We start from the raw sequence: 24,192 nt of genomic DNA, 5'->3' as shown, positions 1-24,192 counted from the left end.
ACTGGCGAGTTGCTTTTTCCTGCACCTGTTGCTCACAAAATGTCCACAGGTTATGATTGCTATTTGCATCCTGAAACATGGGATTGCTGGTATAAATTTGGAACAATTTCTCACCTCAGACATCTTTTAGGAAATGAAGCCCTAATTCAATAGATACTGGTTTTAAATTTGCTTCAGTTCTTCTGGAAAAAAGGGGGGAAAATAGCAGCATTATTATATCCCAAAGGTAGTCAGGAAATCAGTTGCTTTTTACACATGATCATACCAAACTGCAGATGAATTACGCAATTTGTCTTTACAGGTCAAATTATAGTGACTGAACTTGCACTGGGTGAACATCAACACAGAAATTGTCCCCATGGTTACACCTTGGTTAATTCATTAATTATTTTAGAACTTTAGTACAACTAGCTGCTGGGCAGAAGCTCAACATAAAGTGCCCTGCTTAACTGGAATATCCTACAGAGTTACTTTTTAATATATCAACAGGCAGCTATCAAGAGTGACATTTCAAATCAGCTAGATTTTTGAAAGTGAACTGGAAATCACCACAGTGCAAAGGCACTTGTAAGTTACTGCTATACCACTGAAGAAATACGAACACAATTATGCATTTTTAAGGGCAGACCTTTCCCTGTATGGTTTTCTGCACTCATAGCTTTATGCCTTGAGGTCTTGCCTAAGCAAAACAAGATCTGTGCTTACCTTGCAAGGAAATTTTACATTGATGCTGACAAAAGTAACATTTTAAATATGGAGGCAGTAGGATTTTAAATAACATAATGGGAAATAAATGGCTAACCACAGGCAAAATGAAACATAGGATAGGAGAGGTATACCAACACAGCCTGATTGCAATCTAGTCCAGGAGCAACTGCATGACACCAAATTCCCCACAGAGACTGAGTAAATAACTCATTTTGGAGTCAGAGTTTTTGGAGTTATGGGTGTGGTATTAGAAGCTAGTTTTTAAAAGGATGTCCTTAAGATACACATGGCAAGACGACATGAACAATAAAATAGGGCTTATACACCAGAGACACTGATACTCTGAGAAACTTGTGCTACACAAAAGAGCATGCATAGGAAAACAGTGTATGAGTGTGCATATGTAAGAAAGACAAGCAAAGACAGCAAACCAAATGGACCAAACTTGGTGGATGCCCTTCCAATCTTCTGGCAGGTTTTTGCCCTGTGTCTATGCAAAATCTGAAACATGGCTTTAGGCCAAGAAATACACACTTATGATTTTATTGAACAATCTTTTTACTGGAGGAGAGGGGTTGTTAAACTTTCATTTGGAGCTTTTTTGTAAAGGTAGTTTAGTAAAAAGGTTGAAGCTCTGGGGACCGTTACTGCAAGATAACTGAGAGCGCTTTACGGATCCAGAGTGAATCTGCTTGTGTAATAAGAAAGGAAAAACACTCCCTAAAAAGTTAAGAGCATTTCCCACTTTTCTTCTATCTTTTTTTCCCCCCACAGAACTACCTCACCCTCATCCTTTTTTTCCTTTAAAATCTGACAGGACTCCTCTGGCCAGTCTACCGAATGAAAGCATCCGGGTGAGAACCCCCCATCCTTCCCTTTTATCATGGTAGAGCTTTTTTTTTTTTTTTTTTTTTTTTAAATACATCCAGTCAAACGGTTTTCCTCCTGGTTCACTGCGGTATCCCCCTTCCTACTTTATTACTTGCCCATTTAATATCTGGCATGTGAATGTCAGCAATCCCTGCTGCTCATGGAGTGGGCGGTCAGACCTCTTGAGCAGAAACTTTGATGCATTTACTTGCTCGGTCCCCCAACATGTCCCTCTTCCTACGCCACATAATCCCGAACTCATCATGCATCCAGTATGCATTTTGTAGTTTTGTTTAAAAAAAGATATGACCAAAAAACCCTCGAACCTTACATAGGCAAATTAAGAGCAAAATGAGAGAATTTTCTTGAGAATGCAGCAGTTCTATAACCTCGCATTTATAAGATTATTCACTGAATAATGATTTGGGGAATATCTTGCAGAGATCAGTTTTACCTGTATATTAGTTTCTACACACTTGCCAATTTAGAGCCTCATCACTCTCCCTGTTCTCTCAGACAAGCTCAGTCACAGCAGATTTGTCTTTAGATTCTTTAGTCCTAGCCCACAAGACAAAAGGAAGAAGAAATGATTCTTAATCCACTCTAAGAAAAGGAAATAATGTAATTCAGGCACAAGTCTTTTTTTCCCCCCAGATCCAGCTACTAGCCTGCATTATATAGAACTTGTATTATAAGACGACAAGCGAAGAGGAGCTACAGCAAGCATACCAGGTGGTAGAAGGCCTCTGTCACTGTATATAGCTCAAGGGTTTGCACAGGGAAAGATGAGAGGTCCCCCAGGAGATGGGACGTGTTTGTCCCATGGGTTGTCCCATATCCTGTGAACAAGGTTCTGCCTGATGAGGTAACACCACTCAGAAAACCATCATCTAACCTTGGAAGTGTGGAGGATGATTTTTTTTTATTATGTCTTAGGCCTTTCTAGTCTAAGCCTTGTAAGGAATCAAAACAACCTCGAGCCAAGGAGTACTGACTCTCCTGGTGGCCGCAGCCAGTATTCTTGCCTGAAAACCAGCTATAAATAGCACTGTTATTCATGCATCAATAGCAGATGTTCAAGCACATCTCAAAAGACAGTGACTGGAAACCAAGCCAAAGTGATATACACAAATCCATATAATTCTTAAAATAACCTCTTTTATACCTCTTAGCCAAGCAAAGGATGCATCCTCCTGGTACAGCAGAAGTGTCAAAGGCATCCTCCTCTTTATCCATTTGGATGAACTTGATAAGAGAAGCCTTGCTGTTGGAGCAGATCATGCATAGTTTCAAACAGAGATTAAGTGACTTTTACAAGTTGGATAGAACACTGGAATACAGGGAATGAAAGGGAGGAAAGATTAAAAAGAAAGGTGAAGAGGTCACCTCCTTTGATGAAAAATGAACAGGTTAAAAAAAAATATGAAAAAGCACATCCTAAATCCAAAAGCTCAAACCTTTCCAATGATATTCAGACAGGCCCCAAATAGGAACAGACCATTAAGACTTCTGAAATTAAGCAGCATGCTTTTTGTTGAATACTATGTAGTGGTAGTCAATACTTCATATGTTTTTGAAGTTGTTTTTCCTTTCAGGTTTTATAAAAATGAAGATATTTTAAAAAGCTTAGCTATTAGCATATACTGAGTGAGACAGATTTATAAAAATGATTTCTCTAATTAAAAAAAAATCAACAGATGGCACTCTAAAAGGCAAGTCTCTATTTTTTTCCTCATTTAATATATTACTTTGGCTGCTAAGTCTTGTATGATTTGAAAGTTTGCAATTTCAATACGATTACTCTGAAAAAGCTTAGTGTGAAACATTTGAATTGTGTTGTCCTTAGCAATTCCATTAAGGATGGATTAAAAAAATCTAAAGCCACAAGAGCCAAGTGAACTGATTTCAGGGGTACAAAGCACTATGCCATTCCATTCAGCAATTAAGTATTTCCTAATATTCTATAGGATTAACAAGTTATCAGCCAGCAGCATCGTATGTACTTTCTGTTAACAACACTGATTCAGAAGACTTACTGGCCACAGTTACATGTAGAACTTTGAACTAGTATTCACATAAATCATTATTACTTGATAAGCATGAAGTGCTCTACTACCCATGTAACTACACCTGCTTAACTTTGTCACTGAGTGATATAAGATCAGTAAACCGAGTCGCACACAGAATGCACCTCAAGGACAAAACAAATGCAACTCTTCCCTGCTGCAGGTTGAAGTGAGTTAGTAACCCTAATGCAGTTTTTACACGACAAGCAAAACCTTCATCTAGCTAACTTTACCTTCTGTAACCCTCGGCTGGAAAACAAGACTGACTTCTGAAATACATTGCTTGGACAAAGGGAGTTTTGTTCTGGACGGTGCAAGAGATCATTTCTCTAGCCAAGCAACTGTTAGAGGTAATTACAGCTATAGCACTAGAATAACTCGCTCTGTACAACAACTTCCCTAAAAATGGTATTTCAGGCCCTACTTTGGGCCAACCGGGAATTTTTAGTTAGAGCAAAATTTTTTTTTTTGGAAAAACTCCTACAGTAACTCAACAATATGTTTTTAGTTGGTTATTCTAGATAAGACAACTGCTTTGCAATTATGAAGAGCATATTACCATGTAATTGCACGTTTTTCTTCCTTGTGCAAATAAGAAACCGTTTACTGTAGGCTGATTTTTGTGCATGTAATATCTGGATTAGCAATTAACATTTTAATTAAAGAAGGATTAACCAGTATTAGAAAAATTATGTCTGGAACTGTTCAATTTAAAACCTGCCATATATATATATTATATACATATACATATACACACACACACACACAGATAAACATATCTAAGTATGAGTCATTTTCTGGTATAACAAAAAAAAAAATGCAACTTAGGACTTCAAGAAACAGTATAATAATTTGATATCATTACACATGGCGATAACTCCTAAACAAACACAGCATCTCAAAAAATATTTTTTCATGTATTGTATAGTTACCTTTGAGTGTTATATGTTCATTTACTGCAGGTTCTGACTACAGTTCAAGAAGCTCTGCCTATAGACTAGTTTAATTTTGCTATGTTTAAAGAGAGCATAATGGTGAGGAGGACATACTGTTCTAAATGTAAATTTCATTAGCAACAACATATTGAGATTTCTGTACTTCTTGTTCCATTTAGTTTTTGCCATGAGACTAAATTGCTATATGTTTTCTCTTCTTGTATCAGTCTTCATACTGAAAAGCCAGAATCAGTACCATGTGCTTTTCACTCTGCATCTGCTCTCATTTTTTCAATGCATAGTGGGATTTTGCCTTTCTTTTTTTGACACCTGCTAATCTCCATCTCACTTTTTTCCAAAATAAAAAAGAAAACCCAATCAGATTTTAAATGGCATTAATGGCCAAAAAAATCAAATAGAATTGGAAAGGGTCACACATTATTATTTACCTGCCATTAAAATAATTCAGACACTGCACTTTCAGTCTAGTCACAGAAAGAATGAAACTGGGATGAGCACACTTATGACAAACAGTATTACCAGAACCTGCAAAAAACCTCAAATATTCTTATCAGCATCTTTCAAGCCAATTTGGATACAGCTGAATGATTTTGCATTTATAAAAATTTACTATACTTGGAAGCTAATAAATAGCACAATAAGTACAATGAAATAGTGATTTATATAGCCTGCCTTTTCATTCTTTAATATCAATGTATTTTATCTTATAATAAAATACAAAATATAAATCCAGATTTTTAGTGTGCTGCTTATAAAGGAGCAACAAACCAAGTTCTTTTAAACTAATTAACTTCAGTTCAAAAAAACCCCCAAGCTTTCTGGGGCTGAAGAAAAATAATGGAATTTGTCATTCCTCAGTACCTCCCCGGTTTTAATTTCACTGAGATCAGCAGTGCTAAACAGTTTGTTTCCAACAGTCAGCCAGGTGGTAGAGTATTCACCAGTGGCTCTATCCACACGCCAGAAGAGAAATGACTGCAATAATTAACAACCAAGCAGAAAAAACTGAACACATATGCAACCTGAATAAGACTTTTCAACCTGAACAGAAGCAGTGTACTCCAGGCCAATGTTTAAGGCAGTATTTGTACAGGTCATGTGAGATGTGACTGTGACTCCTTTCTGTGTTATCTTGTACTTTCATATACTTAATTTTCAAAGCTTGGAAGGAAGAAGTGACAGAACAATGAAAAGTAACCCAAATTTATAAAGCAACAGAAAAACTGAAGTAGCAGAAATACATTTCAGAGCAGGTCAGCTGAATGTAAACATGACACTTCACCATCTAATAGTGCAGCAACCCGAGTAGTACAGGCAGCTCTGGTAAAGCAAGTGCAACCTCAGTGCCTGCCTCCCTGGGCTTCCTGCACAACTGGCATAGGGAGCCAGACGCTCATCCCCAGGGCATGGTTACAGGTCAGGTTCCTCTGGAGGGCAGAAACCTCTTTTCATTGCTGATGATAGAAGAACCCAACAAAAAATAGCTTCCAGCACCTGGCTGCCAAGTTCTGTACTGGGATTTTGCCTCTCTATTCACCTTTTTCAGACTTGCACTGAAAATCTTCCTGAAAAGAGATGCAACAGCTTAAGTTAATGTCTTTGGGAAATAGTGAGAAGTTACACAGCACAGTTACAGACCACAGACACCTCCTCTAAAGCAGCAAATTGTTAAACCCACTTGCATGGCTGTGTAGTAGCAGGGACACTTGTATTCCTACCAGTTAGCTAAGTATGTGGTAAGTAACTTCTACCCATGAAGAGTTCTCTGATGTGAATTTGAAAGAGACAGGCCCAATGCATTTTCACTGTAAACAGTGTAGTTTAATGTTCTTGTTCCTTCTGTAAACCTGTTGACTTAGTCCTAAGTGTATCCTTTGAAATTACCATAGAGCGAACACCTTGTTATTTCTTTACTTGCCAAACCATGAATTACTATCAACATTTCAGAAATAGAAGAAGTAAGTTGTATGGACTGTCAAAGTCTCACCTGCATTACTTGGAGAAAAGAAATATGTTGTAGGGATGTAAAATTCCGCTAAAGAGGGAAATTTTAAAATCTGCTCAGAGAAGTTACAGTAGTATTTGAGGAAACCGTGTATTTCAGAAATGGCACGTGTGCCATCTAAAGCTAAGTTGTCATAGCAACAACCTCATTAAAGCGCCCCTCTTGGGAGAGCTAACCTGCATTCTGAATGTTGGAAAGATGTCATTTATAATGGGACTTAATTCAGTTAAGAGTCAAAGTACACTAGACTTGCAGAAAAGTGAAATTGCTAATTTAAGAAATTCACAATGGAGCACGAACATAAATGCTGTATTAAATGGCTGCAAAAAAATGTGACTTTTGCCCTCGTCATCTTCCATTCCCTGAATTCACTACCCACATTTTAGTTTTTTTATGCCTATGACTTGCAAGTTATCAATGATTCCTCTTTCCTCTTCATCACCCCTCTAAGCAGAACTCAGGATGTGCCTCTTCTTTGCTTGTCTTTGATTGCCCTTATATACAAGGCATCCTCACCTCTTGCTGCTCACCCTAATTTTCTCCAACTCTCACGCTGGAGTACCTGCCCCAGCAACTCTCACAATCTACTGCAAATATAGCTGTGATGTTTTTCTTGTCACTTGTTTTCCTTGTCACGTTCACCCTCCGTTGGCTTCCCCAACCAAATGCAAAGTGTCTCATCCTCATTTTTAAGGGCCCCACTCCACCGTCACCTCTTCACATTACTAGTGCCTGTTCCTGAGGCCTTCATCGCAACAAAGCTATTCTCTATCAGTCTTTCACTCAGAACCTCGTCAGTGTTTGTGTATGAGTTCTGTTTATCTGCATTTTTCCCTCCTGCTTTGCCATTTTTAGGACTCTTCCTTCTGTTTCTATCCTTCCAAGACATTCTGCAAAATGGATATTCAGATGAACATTTGGATCCTGAGAAAGAAACATCTGCAGAGTTCCAGTATTAGCTGGAGGCCACAGCTGCTCCAATATTAGATTCGTCATTTTTGTAATGGAACAGCTACTCAGTGACTGAAATATATTAATGCATATTTGGATTTCACTTTTAAGGATCTATGATTTAATAACTTTAATTGACAGCAATAATGCATGAGTACAATATATTTTGGAAGTGCCTTTCAGTTTTTGAAGTAGAGATAACTGTAAATGAAAAACAAAAGAAAACTGCATAGCTTAGTAAATGAGTCATTAACCTTTCAACTTTAGAATGACAGATGGAAACCTGACCAGAGTGACTGAAACAGCTCTAGTGGTTGCTAAAAATGTAATCAAATTAATTCAATAGTTTTAGATTGATTTCTTTTAGTTGTCTTCTAAACACTTCCAAGCTTGGCCTCCATCTGACAAAAACATTAACCACTGAGCTTCACATTCTACATCCATATGACCACCTGGTCTGTAGCATTATATGCTAAAACCCAAACTATTTATATCAAGACTTTCAGTTTAAGTGACAAATCCAGACCTTCTAGTTAGCAGTGGCCCAAGGCAGGGAGCCATTTCCACAGAGACCAGGGGAGCTGAAGCAGCACCCAAGCCAGTGGGTAGGTATTCACGTGCAGAGGCAGGGCACCTTTCAGAAGGGCAGACCCAAGCTCATGGCAGGACTCAGAAGAGGGGCCACCACCAGAAATGCAGGGAAACTTCCAGTTGAAGTTTCAGGGGCATCCCACAGTGAGTTAAGACTCCCTCATTCAAAGTTACTTGGAAAAATTACATGAAAATTTAAATCAGCTATCAAAAAAGGAAAAAAAAAATTCCCATGAAATCTTGTAAGGCATTAATTCACAAAACTGATTCAAAATCCAGATAAAATTTCAAGTTTTGCAGCTCCTGCACTTTGCTCAAAGCTTGCTATGTCACTGAGTAATAAAAAATCTAAGCAGTGTGACTTGCAGGAAATAGGTTATTTGCATCCAGCTTCCAGTGTGTCTTAATATGGTAGCAATACAAACAGTAAAATTTTATAAGAAAGACTTGAATTGCAGAATGTCCTTTAGAAAGCAAATCAGAAGAATTTCTAATAGCCCATTTTAATATATAAAACAAGCTAGTAGTGCATATGTTTTCCATAAGCCAGGGAAAAAGAAGGTAACTTATTAAACCCTTAAAATCCACATTACTCATAGCCAAAAAACTGTACTTAAAAGTGGGATAAAAGTCATGGGCAAATGGAAAAAAAAAAAAAATCACATTCACCTTTCAAAGCCTTTGAACTATCTAACTAAACCAGCTTACAAATTAAGAAAATACTGTTCAGATTTGCCCAAATCTCTTAATTGTCCCACACAGACACCCTTACCATGATACACTTCTTGTACATTTATGACAATATTAATTCTCTTCTAATCACTTTTTATTTAGATAGGTAATTACTACATTCTGGTTTGCTCTTTATTAGAGAGGAAAAAAATGTTAAACTATCTCTGCAGTTCAAGGTGTGATTTTGTCTAGTGTGTATAGAATGGTATACAGCTTTCTGGATTTTAATGTGTTTAGTTGCCGACTTTTGGCACAGTTGTACAAGAGTGTACTTGAAGCCAGTTGCAACTTAGATTTTTCAATAAAATGGGAGAATTATTGGCCAGATAGTTAATTAAATGGCACCAGGACTTTCCCCCCTTTCACAAATTACAGTTAGTATTGCAAACCTGTATTAGGTGCCCCAATGACTCTGAAACAATAAATCTTCATTTATTGTCAGTGGATTCCTAAACTGATTGTTTTAAACAGCATGATGAGCACACTTTAGCAGAATGTATTAGCTACGGCAGTTTAATAAGAGCAAGATTGATTGAGCCTTTCCTTTCATTCCTCTAAGTGGGGTGGAGACCAGCAAGTGCTCAGAAAAGGAAAACCCCTTGCATTTCATTTTTCAGCAGTAACTTTGCCCTTTTCTGGGTTACAGGTTCCCTCTTCCTTGGGCTATTAACAGCAGCCCGGCTCAGCTCAGCCCCACCACCTCTGCACCTTCCCACATATTCCACCCAGAATCTCAGATGTTTTCTGGAAATGCCCAAGGTCTATTCAGCTTTTTCTTCCCAGGTGCAGCTGAATTCATTAAAAACCAGCACAGAAGTGAAGTCAGCCCCAAGAGGCTCCTGGAGACCAGAGGCCTTTTCTTCCCCTGCAGTCACTGCTGGGCCTTGCTACACTGCTCTTTCCACTTCCCTCTGCTCAGAAGGCTCTTGAAGTCCAGAACCCTTCAGCTGAGAGGTTACTCTGCACTCCAAATCCCAGGGCTAAAATATCCCTATTGCTTGGTTGGTCTATTTCATAGATTTTTACTTACATTTCTCAAACTTCACCTTCTCAAAGTGATCTAACATAAAAAAAGATGACATTTTCTTATGTTTTTCTTGGTTTTGCTGGAGACTGATGAGCCATATCTAAATTAGCATATACAGTGCTCCAAGCAAATTTGCCCACATCACTGAGTACCAATACCACCTCAGCACTAAAATATCAACACTACCCATCTTGTCAGTTGTTCTGCATCACTAAGTGGTGTGGGGTTGTCTTGATCTGGCACAAAGTCTGTCATGCATGCATGCTTGCTCTCCTGAGTCTTGTCCTCCCTTGCACCTCCTCAGAGATGAGAATACCCCTTGCACCAGAGAGAAGTCTGACCTTCTTTCCTGCTATGTAACCCTTATTCTGCTATCAATATCCTGAAAAACACAAATGCTTCCTCAAGACTAGTCATCAACACATTCTCATCAACAGTTGCTGATCCTGCAGCATACTTCCCTGCCTGTAATGAGTAAACATTTTAATGCAAACTTTCCTTGAGCAAGCAAATCCCATTCATGATTAAGATGACTGACAGACTCATGCAATAAACACCAAGCACATGCCAATGAGCATTCCTTCTGCAGGCTCCCTGTTCCGGTCAACCAGTGGTGTGCATGCAGAGCCAAAGGTGAATTCAGATCTTTCATACAGCACTTTACATAGGCCAAACTCTTCGGGGATTTTACTTCAAAAGTTATATTTAACAGATGCCAGGAGTTTTGCAAAAGCTTACCCCAGCTGTTTCAGCAGAGAGGTCTGTGAAGATGAGGCAGAAGGCCTATCCTTGTGAATTACATGAGCCCACTGTTCTAGCAGAAAGTACATTTTTAAAGTGATGTTTTTTGCAAGTATGGGTACACATATTATTACTGGCTAATGAAATTCATACACATACTTTCTGCCTATTGCTTTTGAAGGATATCCTTTTGGATGTTTTGTGGACCAGACCTTGACATCTAAGAATATATTAGTCTCCTTCATTTTTATTTCTTTTAATTAGAACTAGTGTTCAAATTATCACAATTAAGATTGACATTAATGAACAATGAGCTTTTAGACTATATTATTGCAGATGTGGACTGAAACTATCCAAACTTCTCTGACTTAGTTTACTAGGGTATGCTTTTTGTCTGCTTGTTTTAAACGTTAACAGCTTCCTCAGAAAACATTTGGTAGGTCTATTTATGTGAACTGGAGATTTTTGAAAATTCAGTTTATACCAATACTTACAACTTCCAAAGTTCTAAAGACTAGACTACACTACAAAATACGCAGGTTTTAGAGATGTGCCTATTTTAAATATAAGCAGTTGCTTTAAAGGGCAGTGATTTCTACAGCACAAAGTTCACCTAAATTCCCCCCAAGTCCCAAATGCAAACATTATCTGCAGAGTCCATATGCTTTATATTTCACAAAAGCTTTGCAGAATACATTTAAAATAAGAGAAAACACTTAGGTTTTATTCTTCACTTCACCTTTTTGACAGAAAGCTGTCAATAGAAAGATGCTGACAAGAAAGCAAACTGTAGTCCACATAACTTTATTACTGAAGTAGAGGAAAATTACTATGTATTTTTAAAATATCACTGCACTACTGCTGACATTTTTTTCCTCTTAGTGGCAGCAGTTTCTACTGAGATGAGCTGTGTTAAACCTTCAGTGATTTATCAGTCACTGAATATTATTCCTTAAATCTAGAGTAAGTCAGGTGAATGTAAAATATATTCACATAGATCTGAAGTCCCACAGCATGTTACCATTCATTTCCATAAGAATTAGATCTGATCACCCATGAATTCTTCACTAATATATTCATTTCCACAAGCAGCTCCAAGTAGGCTATCCTGTATTTCCAGGAAAGAAAGTTGGAAGCTTGATTTCCCCACATTTTATAAAAAGCAGAAACAATAACCCCAACCAACAAAAAAAAAAAAAAAAAAAAACTTGCACATGCCACATGCTGCCACCTAACTCCTAGCCTATTCAGAAATACAAACCATTTTTGGTTCAGAAGCACTGAAGACTGCTGGTAGAAGCTGTGGAGTTTTTGTACCAGACATGGCCTTCCTTCCTCCCAACAAATATAATAATCCTGTAATTTAACCAATAACCCTTCTAGCCTCTGTTTCCATTATCCACTTCTACTCCGTGTTTTTGTTTCCCTGAGGCTGCAATTCCAAATGAAAGCAACATTCAACAGGAGCTTGTATCGTCAAAAGCTGTTATTCTCTAATAAGCTCTGTAGCACCTGGTCACCTGAAGTCACAAGAGCTTTTTTCCCCCCAGGCATGAGATTTTGTAAATTTGATAGAAAAATGAGATATCCTACTCCAGCGCGAAATAAGCACACAACTAAAATTACCACTGCACTTGCCAACAGTAAGAACAAAGCCCACAACCAGCACGTTTTTGAGCTGTTAGCATTCCAAATAAACATTCAAAGATGACCACTTCGGTGTGGCAACTTCTCAACTGCACATAAAAACAGAATAGTGAATGGAATGAAACATAAAGGCAATATTTAAAACTAGTAGGGGGAAGCGACTTCTATGGATGCATAATTAGATGGTGGAGAACACACCACAATTACCATACTGAACATAAAGACATATTATCTAAATCTGGGAAATAGGCATTAGCTAGCATCAAGAAACATGCTCTCCAGAGTGTTAATTCACTTCATGAGCAGATATATATGTACTATACTATCTCTAGAAAAACTGGCTACAGTGGTGCTAAACAGACCTTTGATCTATTATGGTCTGACACTTTTCATTGAGATACATAAAGATGTAAAAGGCATTCTATTGAATTTGCATACTTGCATCATGTTTTTCATATATACACAAGCATTCTTTTATAAAAGCACTTAAATCCACAAACTCAATGTAATTTACAAATGTGATGAGGAAGCAGAATCCAAGTTGTACTATGCCTGCTAGTTTAGTACTTTTTATAAATGCTTTTAGCTATGCTTCTAAAATTCCTGCCACATATTAAGTGTGCCAGAATTCTGAGGTCTTTCACTAGTAGTCAAAGTCAACAACAACAAAAACAATGCAAGAATGTAATAACTAAATTTACAGTGATTGCCAATGTTTTGCAAGGAACATTTGAAAGAGTATGATACAGTTGTGAGGAGCCAGGCCACCAATTAATGTAAATCAGTGGTTTTATTGAAGACAATTTAACAACTCTAACTGACAAAATTATAACGTCATTCATACTGCTTTATTCATTACTGAACACTGATAACGTTAGCAACATTCTAGATTTTTCTCAGTAGAAGAGACTGTTTGTTATCATACCACTAGAAGCAAAGACATAGAAACTGTATGTAGAATATTCTGCAACAAACATGGTAATGGCATTAGAAATAAGCTGGCTTTATATGCTCAAATATCCTTTAAATACTGAGCCTCGCAGTTTGTATTTGAACAGTATTTCAGAATTTCGTCATCATCTGTTGACAGCCATCTGCTTCAAGCTTCTTACTGCCCTACGAGCAGTCAAAATTAGGTATTGACAGAACTTCCACACAGAAAGGCAACTATTCATAGGACAAAGTAAATTGCTAAGGCTGGAGATCTGGACATATGTACCTGAAAATTTGAGGGAAATAAGGAAGAAAATTACATAAGCCTAGATTTTTGCACTCTCCTGCAATATTGCTGGATATGCAGTTAACAGGTCTCTGAAAATGTAGAAGTGGCAGATTAGCCAATGCCAATTCTCCAGAGGAGTATAATCTAGAGAGTAAATGGGTAATATTGTGTACTGTCAGCTCTGTTTAAGTCACAGCCATTCTAAATCCAGAAAAAGAAATGTAACTTAGCAAGTTTAAGAGAAGGAATCCATTTAGACTGGTCTGTACATATATGCTGACCTGAATAGCTTGCCCCAATTTGGAATAGTGTGATAATTGGCCATTTGGGTTAGGCTGTAAGATTATACCTGCACAAAATCCCCCAGCACTCCTGGCTTTGTTGTACTTTACTGCAGCTTCTTTCAAGGCTCTCCCTACATAGCCAAGGTTTTATACACATCTATATACATGCAGTATGTTCCAGTAAAAGTGGCTTATAGCAGCCATATGCCATTCAACTGCTGCAGTTCAGATGTAGCCTCTGAAACATTGTCTGCAAAATACCTTCTTGCTTCAATGTAGCCTAACTTTGTTTTATCAAAAGCATAAAAGCAATTCAAGCTGACAAGGTGCAGGTATGGAAGACTGCCTTAGTTTTCACTCTTTTACAGTCTTGCTCCATCTTCCTTGTATATGTTTTAGTATCCTAGTTTTAAGTGTTCCTCCTAAGACTACTACAATTATAAGACATTACTATGAAGAAAGCATTTGCTGTTTACTATTCTTTCTGTGGTCTAAATATAAGAATAAACCACTTGGCTTAGCATGTGGGAACCAAGAGGAATAAATTCATTTTTTTCAGTCCTCCCATCCTTCTAATCTTTAGCTCCCACTACCCACAAACATCCCTCAAAAAACCCCTCACTACAGTTACAAAGTAAGCATTTAAAACAAGTATTTATGACAATGTGAGATCATGCTTCTTCAAATACATTTCTCAACTGACTATACCTAGTGTTTTATCTAGTATTTACCTTAACCCCTTTTCTCCCTACTATGCTAAAAAAATCTACAATTTTCTTTAATAGTTTAAAATTATATGGCCTGATACAAAAAAAATTGTAATTAAGCTTCCTTCATATGCATTCTTTACATGTAGCTTATAGGTAATCTTATAAAACCCAGGAACAACAACACTTCAAAGGGTAGTCCTGCTCTGAGAAGGGGGGGATAACACATGCTATTTTAAAGAATCTAATTTAGTAAGTTCCAGTAGTTTCTAGATCATAGCTGCTGTTTATACAGCTATACTTGTTATTTTGCCGTCTCCGCACTCAAGCACAAATTTGTTAGTCAAACTACTTTCCTTCTGGATGGCACATCAGTATTGGCACTGGAGAATCTACAGGCTTCACACTGGCCCTAGTCATGTTTTAATGAAACCCCACTGCCATTGTATTCTTGTTTCTGCCAGTCCTAAGGAATCCCCAAAAGTTTGAATAGATGAGATAGAAAAAGCCCAATTAGAATTCAAAACTGTTTATAAATACAAAATTATGATTTTTTAAAACTCCATATACAAGCATGAGCAGGAAATAACCTTCTCTATTCTCTCAGAGCTGTATTTCTGCCATTCATCCATTAAAAAAAAAAAAATCTTACTTTCACCTTTAAACCAAGCAGGCTCCAAGTGTGCAAGGTTTGTATGACAGGGTACTGCTGGAAACACAGATGATCTGACCACAGGTCTCAAAGACAATCCTGCAGCCTGCCTTGCTGTGACTCGACTCAACGCGTGCCACACAGGTTAGCCAACCAGGAGGCAGCCGGGAAGCATGCTGCTACAGTCAAACATGCTACTCACTGTATATGACTACAAATATTCAGAGAACTGACTTGTTGAATGACAAGGTACCATATAAACACTGCTTTCAGATCAGCGTTTAGGAATTGGCCAAAAATCTACGGAAAGCAAGACAATCTTTCCATGATCGCCCATGAGTTTTGGATCAGTTTATTAGAGCACTGGGTACAAAAATATCTTCATGATTTAAGTTACAAGCAATCACTCCTCATTTATCCAAGTGTGATTCTTGTTTTTACTTAACCCATATAGCCAGTCAGAAGCCAAATGATCCACACTTTAATTAGGACATTAGAATAAAACATTCTTGCCATTCTATTTCATTGTTCCAATTCAATGGATACTGTGTTCTCAATTTCTTTCAACGCATCATGTTTTAACTACTTTAAATGAGTGATATGGAGCAGTAACTAGCCATCTTGAATGAAAAGCACCATGTTTCATCTAGAAAACCAGCAACTTTATAGTTAAACATAGTTCTGTGTAATAAAGAAAGTCAAAAATTCCAAGTAGCAGACCATACATACCTTAGCACAGAGTCTGGAATTTTCCATTTTTCTGACCCCATGAGAAGATGGTCTCTTTACAAAACTGATTTTTAATGAGAAATTGTCAGTACTATTAAAGAAATAGGCATTATGTCAATATTAAGATGTCATGAAATATCTGGCTGAATTATCCAAATCTTTACCAAAAATAAAGCAGCTATGTAATGGCTCATTTTCCAAAATATTATTATAGACTGAGAAATAAAAAGTGATCATGATTTCCATATGTGTTTTTAAAGCAGATGTGAGGAATATAAAAGTGGGTTTAAGATAAGGAACTCAGGCAAAATTGACTGAAACTTAAGAAAGATATCGGAAGGAATAACAATGCCTTACACAAAAGGCATAAAACAATCCAGACAAAATACGGTTTAATCAACTGTCTTCTAGTTAAGATTTTTCTGTGAAATTTCAGTAAAATGATCCAAAACTCCCTTAAAGATCTGTAGTCTGACCCTACAACCATGCAGGACAAAACAAATTATCTACTAATTTCAGTGATGTAAATTCAGATCCATAATCCATTTAACAGAATATTAGAACATTAATAAAAAACTATTCTTTTCCAGAGAAGAAAGTTTCATTCACTAATGACATGACTTTCATTTCATAAGCAGTTTTACACAAATATCCTTGGGTAAGTCAGTTTGTGTTTGCATGTGCAAAAGGGCATCCAGCTAGCTATGAACTTAAGCTGCTCTCTCCTCTCTTCATAGTATTTGAAAGAGGCAAGTGTTTGAGAAATTTATCTATAATCTAAAAAATTACTGGGATTTTTCCATGATCATCTTGTATTAGCTTAAGATTTTTTTATATGTATTTTCACAACAGTGAAAGTATTCCTCCAAGAAGGCAGATTTAAACAAGGACATAAGAAACACTAGCATTTTGGTATGTCTGGTGCCCTAATTATTCTGGAGAACTATGTTTTATGAAAAATACTTTGCTTGCACATTAAGAAAACTAGAGGTGGAAATCCAAGTGCTCTCCAACATATTACAGCCTTTCAGAATAGAATAACTAGCTGCCCAAACTGTTTGGCAATATCCATGCTGTCCTCTAAAAATTGTTGATAAAGTGGTTTTGCTAACTTGCAGATAGGTAAATTAATATCACCTATTGCATGAAAAACACAGGGGTATTCTGTTACAGTGGGGCAGGTGGATGGGTGTGTACACAGAACAGTTTTTCCCTGACAGAACACCTCATATGAAAAAAATACCACATGGAGCATTACATCAGCAATTGTCTTGCGCATGTTCTAGTCCCTCCTCAGATACATCATCACAGGACTATTCAAAGAAGCAAAACTATACTTGCTCATTCTCCAAGTTTTCTTTGTTCTTTTTGCAAGGAAAAAAAGTAAGAGAAGCTTATGAACTGCTATTAAATAAAAACTCAGTGGTGGTAAAATCCTTGAGGAATTATACATATTCATCTTATTCTTAAACTTAAAGATTCATCTCTATAGCACTTATCCTATTATGCTTGAAGCATAAGTCATAAAACAGTGTCATGTACAAAGCTTACCAAGGGACATACTATTGATAATAAGTCAATACATAGTCAGAAATCCTTGATCTTAAGAAGAGAAATATGTACATTCTTATTCCTGAAGTGAAGCTGCATTTCAATAGTGTATCACTTCCAGAAGGCCAAGCCACTCAAGAAGCAAGAAATTTAGGAGCACCCAGCTGGTGTTAGGAAGGCATCCCATGATACACTGTACCCTATCTAGAACTTGCCATACAGTAATCTCTATCATTGATAATTATGCTGCATTTCTAACCAAATAGAAATAAAATCTCAAAAAGTACCTCACTTGAAGACTGGCATTACATCATCTTCAGAAAATCCTTTTACTTAATAATACACTTGTTTACTGCAATGTTTTGTTCTTAAAAATGCAATTTATTATGAAACTGTCAATAAAACAGCAGTTGCTAAAGGGAGACAGTCTTCCTTCTAGTGTCAAATTCTGTTCTCAGATTGGTAGGGTTCATAAGCAAAATACATCCAATTACAATTAGGCTCTGTGTTTACACACTACTCAGGAAGCAGTGATGTATATCATAACAAAACAAAACAGAGCCATACAACACTTTCCAGGTACATAGAGAGATCTGCTTCCTGCTATCAGCATTTTACAAACTAAATCAAATTAATAATATAGTGAACATATTACTTACAAAAGCATGTGTTTATCTTCCTAATGATCCTTTCCAGTTCTCATTAAATCTAATTAAAAGACACTGACAGAGTTTTATTGGAATTCCATTACTGAGGTCCAATCCTGCTAACATATACCCCTGCATCCATGCAAAAAGACATCCCCACCTCACGCATGGCTCAGCATCTTCTAACATGCAAAGCACAGGCACTGATCTCAGGGGAATCAGGGCTGCATCAGGCAGCTAATTCAAGAGTAATGAACCACGCTTCTGGTTATTTCACTTTACCAACTACATAAAAAGCAAGACTCTGCATTAGGAAGTTTGATGTGTCTTGGGAATTTTTGGCATTATGGCCAACAATTGAAGTCCTAACTGGAATGTAACTACATTTATAAATACCTTAATCTTTTCAACAAATAGAATTAAAGGAGAAAAAACACTAATTTGTTTAAATAAACTAGTGGGTTGGACAGAAGGTGCACAGTCATTATTTGAGTAATTACATTTTTTAAAAAATCCAGTTAGTTCCTAATTGCACTCACAAATTTAGGACCTAGCTCTGCAGTCTCTGTGCTCAGCCCAAACTCACACTAAATGCAGGCGCAATAGTCATCATGACTTGCATAAAATAGCCAAGTTCCGGTATTTTCATCTTTACTGTTTATGATTAAAAATGTTATGGGTAAATGCAATTAAAATGAATTCTCTAAGCAAGTTTTTGTAATTGCATTTGGAGGAAAATGACTGTTAAAGATCCATTGATACATAAAAACAATAAACAAGCAACAACATCCTAGCACCCCACTAGTATAGCACTGTAATAAAACCAATATTCTACCATCTAAACTACTAGCATTTTCTACAGATAACCATTATTTTTAAATTACTAACTTAAAAATACATACATACTCTGCAGTCAATAAGATAAAACTATTCTCTAACTCCAAATGATAGATAAAAGAATATATAACAGGGTTCTAGAGAAAGAGACACTTCCAAGCTACAGACTAGTCCACTGAAATCAAGGCAAGTTTTGCCACTTCCTTTAAATGGGGAAGACTGGGGTCTGTATGAACATAAAAGTATATCCATATGCTCAATTTCACACAGAGGCAGTCACATAAAACTTCAAAAAGTCCATGCCTGAAGTAAGAAGAGCTTTTCTGTAACTCTTTGGAGGATAGCTACTTCAACCTGCAGAAGAATCAGCAGAAAGTCTATAAGCAAATCAGCAAAAGGTTTGCCACAAAACCAGTTTACACAGTCTTTTTCACATCAAACACCTCATTCTGAATTGTAAAATGCATTGTTACCCTTCTAAATAGTCTGTGTGTTTCTGATGCTTTTTCTTCTGTAACACTAAAGCACTTCCAAAACCCTTTAACTTAAAACAATGATATGGATTAGAGAGAACCCACATATCTGTTTAGAGCGTGCCACACACTTTCCTCGCAGTCTTCAGAAGTGTCAGTACTCTGTGCATGCAATCACATACTCAGTTGAGGACATAGATACATCCCTAATCAGCCCTAACCAGTCACTGAAACTGCACTTGTGGAAATCTTTCATGATTTCTGTCTTTAGTTACACCTCTTACGGCACATCCTTCTAAACTACAGTCCTAAATTCCTTGATATATTTTCACCCTTCTCTGTAATTTTACCTCTCCAATAAAAAAAGTTCTTAAAAGCACACCGTGCTTCCTGTTATATTGTTATTCAGAATAAATAAGTGGGAATGTTACTGTGACCTTGTAAGCATCTTGTGTGCAAGATACTAATACTTTGTTACCTGTTGGAGACGGATTTAAGTATGAGAAGGAACTTCTATAGTACAACACAAACAGCCTTATTAGAAAATCTGCCTCAAGACTATGGAGAATACTTTCTACTGGATTGATGAGCTGGAGCTCAGTTTGTACTGTTTGGCACATTTGGTTTCAAACACCTAACTATTAATAATAAGACTGGTCTAAAACCTACCAACATACCACTGCCTGCTGTGACACCTTAATAGAGAATGAAGATCATCAGCAATCATGACAAAAAGGAACTAGATTTATTCTGCCTGGTTTACATTTCTGCTATCAGAGTGAGTAATCCAAATTAACATCAACTGAATGAACCTTAAACCTGAAAATCCCATTTCAAAGTAATTTATTTCCAGCCTTTACTTAAATATGTCAAAGGACACTGAAAACTGTAAATTCCCTGCTAAATGTAAGAAAGATGGAAGTTTTGGATGGTTTTATGACTCTGGAAAGTAGTAGGTCTCATGAAAATCTGTTTTTACTTCTTTAAAACAGGCTAAGAATTATAAAAAAGCATGATATGCCATCAGTCATGGAACTTCATGAGTCTTTAGACTTTATACTGAACAGGAAAATGTTACCAGATAACTTTTTACAGACAGATCACTTGTAAGACTTTGTTGACAAGCTGTTTCATCTTACAGTACTTTGAAATCAGATTCAAAACACAAACTGACTGTGAGAAGTCCGTAGCAAGAAAATACTGTGCTGTAGACAGTGATCTACTACCAAAACTGAACAAAAACGATGAACAGTTTCACAATAGATGGTATGTCCACTAATAATGGGCCACAGGCTCATTAACACTATTGTGGATATATATTTCACTGAAAACACCACGCTTGGTAAAGACAACCCAAATCCAGCTCCTATTACTTGGGACACCTATGTAATTTGGATAACCTCTTGATAATCATGCCAGTTAGTACAATGTAATGCCATTTCGCAGTAGAGCCACAAAACCAAACAAATAAAACAAAAATGGGTGTAGGAGTCCAGGCATAACCCCAAGGCACAGTTACAAGGACTGAGAAAGCTGTGGGAGGGAAACTCTGCATTCTGAAACTGCAGAGCCCTTGGACAATTTAGGTACTCTAACGTAAAAGATGGAGATGGGACTTCTGAAGTTCTTCTGCACAGCCTGATAAAGAGCAGATAATCATACTGTTCTCAGCATTGTAAACTATTACTAAGTGTTTTCTCAAGCTTTTAAAATTCACTAATCTCAACAGTTGCAACTTTTTTTAAACCAGGATAACCTGAAGAGACTCTGGTTTCAGGAACTTCCTCGAAAAAAGACTGACTAAAGTTTAAAAGCAAATTATGTTTCTTAATAACTGAAATGACATAACCTCAACTGCAAAACTATTCTCTTATCCTTACCACCTGTCATCTCATGTCTAGATTCCTTTCTTCTCCTCTACACTTCCTTTTTACTTCCTTTTCCACCTCATTTCCATCACTTTATCCACATCATTTTTTCTTCCCAATTCTTTAATATATACAAAATCAGAGTAGTTGTAACATGACTGAGGGCATATCTGATCCAATAAAATGCTATTCTTCTGATCTTATTTCAGACCTAAAGAAACATACCAAACCTTGCCCCCCACCCCCTTATTTTTAAGCTCATATCCACTGGTCTGATAGAAGGTGTAACCTCTCCCTACAGCACCTCACTAATATTTTGTATTACCATGGCTACCACAACACTGCTATTAACACAATCCATGACATTTTCCCAATTCTCTTACTACCAATGGTAAGCCTCAGTGCATTCCATATTTCAGTGCCTTTTACATATATTAAGCCTAGCAAGCTTAAGTGACTCAGAATTTCACCCCATAAAGAAAAATCAGCTTGGTACGGTCAGTATTTTTGCAGTATATGATAAAGTTTATCTGATGTGCAAATATAATTCTGTTTCTGGATGCCTCATCCTGAATCCCTTTCAGGTTGAGACCACTTGACTTTTTTAACAAAATGCCTTTTAAGTCCTAATTTGTACTCCACTTGGCTTTGATAAGACATGACATTATGATATGATGAGTTAGTTGATTCTAAGTAAATTTGATTTATCCCACTTTTTGGGCTGGTATGATTTACAAGGATGTTGCCTTTTAAGATTGGATTGATTTTAATGTAAGCAGACAGCACATTTTTTGTGAAACACTAAATCAGTACAAGGTAACCATGAAAACAAAACAAAGGGGAAATGAAGAAAAATTTAAACACCAGAAATTAATATTCACTAATAATCAGCACCTACTAATCTCTATTAAGGGGCACAGAGGGACAAATCAGTTTCTAGAACAATTTTACAAGATTTTTGAAAGTTTGATTTTTATTCATAAGATCACTGATAGATTCAGGCTACAGTTACTGAAACATAATCTGACCATTCTGTGAATATCATGGAAAGTTCTTGAAATATTTTCCAATCAAACAAGCACCATCACAACCACAAATCTTCATACATCAAAATAAAAGCATATGTACTTTTCACAAAACTAAAAGATTTCCTAAGAACCTTTCACATTTGGCTGTTCAGGTGGCATTACAGTGAATAGTATCTTTGTTTCTTTGCAATATCCTTATGATGCAGTGTTTTAAACACGCAAGTTTGTGATGCTGCAGCAGTACTTTTCTCTTTGATAGCTTGTTATTTCTCATTTTTGCAGCATGAATCACCTATTTAATTTTGATATCTAGGTGGGAAATAGAACTGAGAGGTTTAGTAGTTTCACTAAAGCAGAAACATATACATGAAACTGACTATCTAGATCCATCTCCACTTGCCCAAATGAGTCGTAAGCAGTTAGTAAACAATTTAGTAGATAGTGCGTACATGATGGAGAAGAGCCAGATATTTAACAATAAGAATTCACTGTATTATGTAGCTACATTTATAATGAAATCTAACTTATTCCTAGCAGATTTCATACAACAATCTTCAGTGCAGTCCTATTTATTTAACTACGTAGTTTTGAAGCTAAAGGGCTGCAAATAAGCCGAGAGACTATTTTCTGATTAGCATCATTTCTGACGAAGGTAAGAAATTCTGAGTCAGACGAGCACACTAATATTTTTGCACCTGAGAAACAGCAGAGAGACTTAGTCTATACTAGAAAAAAATATATATTTAATTCGGTCATCTCCAAGGAAAATAAGAAAGGTCTGACAACAGTACAGAACAGAGCAAGGAACACCGAGACTAACTCCGGCAGAAGGATTGCTCCCCTCTTTGATCAGAGACTTCTTCAGAGGAGAAAAGTGTTTCAACTTGCTTTTTTTTTTTTTTTTTTTTAAATATCTCGCCTAAGAGGTGCTGAGCTCCTTCTGCCCCAACGCCGTTATTTGCGCCACGAGCCGCGCACAGCCCAGCGACGAGCTCGGTGGGAAAGAGGGCGCCGAGTTGGCAGAGCCGAGCAAGTTTCGCGGCGCGCGAGGCGGCAGAGCGCAGGGGTCGCCCCGCAGGAGCCGGGCTGCGCCCGCGGCTCCGCGCCCGCGCACCGGCGCCCTCAACGCCCGCTTCCTTCGAATTTCGAATTCCAACGGCCGCCGCGCCGGCCGTTACGGGCGGCACGAGGGGACGCGTCCCCCGCGGCCCCGGCACGGGGCTTGCCCACTCCGGGCTGCGCCGAAAGCGCAGCGTTTTCCCCCAAAGCGAAGCGCCCGCAGCACCCAAGTTTCGACGCGGCTTAAGCGCCCGCGCAGCCCGGGGCGGGAGGCGACGCCGCGGCGAAACTTCAGGCTAAAAGGTGGCGGGGAGGGGGGGAGCCCGCGGAAGTTGAGCGGTGGCCGCGCTGCCCTCCTCCCGCGGCCGGCCCTCCCCGCGGGCGCCTTACCTGCGCGGGCTGCCGCTGCCAGCGCCTCGGCGACGGGCGGTAATCCCCAGAGCGCCGCCAGGGCCAGGAGGAGCGCGGACATCGCGGCGGCCGCGCCGCGGAGCCTGCCGCGGGTGCGGAGCGGCGCCGCCCGCCGCGCTGCTGCCGTGTGCCGGAGCCGGAGCCGCCGCGCCGCGACTTTTCACTGCGGAGCGGGCGGGCTCGCCTCACGCGGCGGGGCAGCGCGGGGCGCCGGCGGCCGCGAGCGCCGCGCCCCGCCCCCGCCCCGCCCCGCGCCGCGCGCCCCGCCCCGCCCCGCCCCGCCCGCCCGCGCCCGCCAGGCGCGAAGCCGCTGCGCGCACGCGGCGGCGGGGGGGGAGGGGCGCGCCCCGCGCCAGAAACTTCTCCCCCCCTTTATTTTTTTCCCCCTTTTGAAGCCGTACAACACAAATGATGCGTTTTCCTGGGTGTT

The 24,192-nt window shown here is 38.4% G+C and overlaps 1 protein-coding gene across 1 annotated transcript in view; it reads right to left on the bottom strand.

Annotated features, from left to right (window-relative positions):
* The window catches only part of LRP1B (LDL receptor related protein 1B), a 750,266-nt gene extending 726,443 nt beyond the window's left edge, over positions 1-23,823 (bottom strand). Inside the window, exon 1 of the mRNA XM_064515494.1 lies at positions 23,742-23,823. Within this exon, the coding sequence (XP_064371564.1) occupies positions 23,742-23,823 (82 nt within the window). The remainder of the gene's footprint in view (positions 1-23,741) is intronic.
* Between the last annotated feature and the right edge of the window lie 369 nt (positions 23,824-24,192).

Source organism: Dromaius novaehollandiae, chromosome 7 (genome assembly GCF_036370855.1).
Source record: "Dromaius novaehollandiae isolate bDroNov1 chromosome 7, bDroNov1.hap1, whole genome shotgun sequence".
NCBI lineage: Eukaryota > Metazoa > Chordata > Aves > Casuariiformes > Dromaiidae > Dromaius > Dromaius novaehollandiae.
Note: the sequence above shows the minus strand (reverse complement) of the source record. Positions and strands in the feature narration are given on the sequence as shown.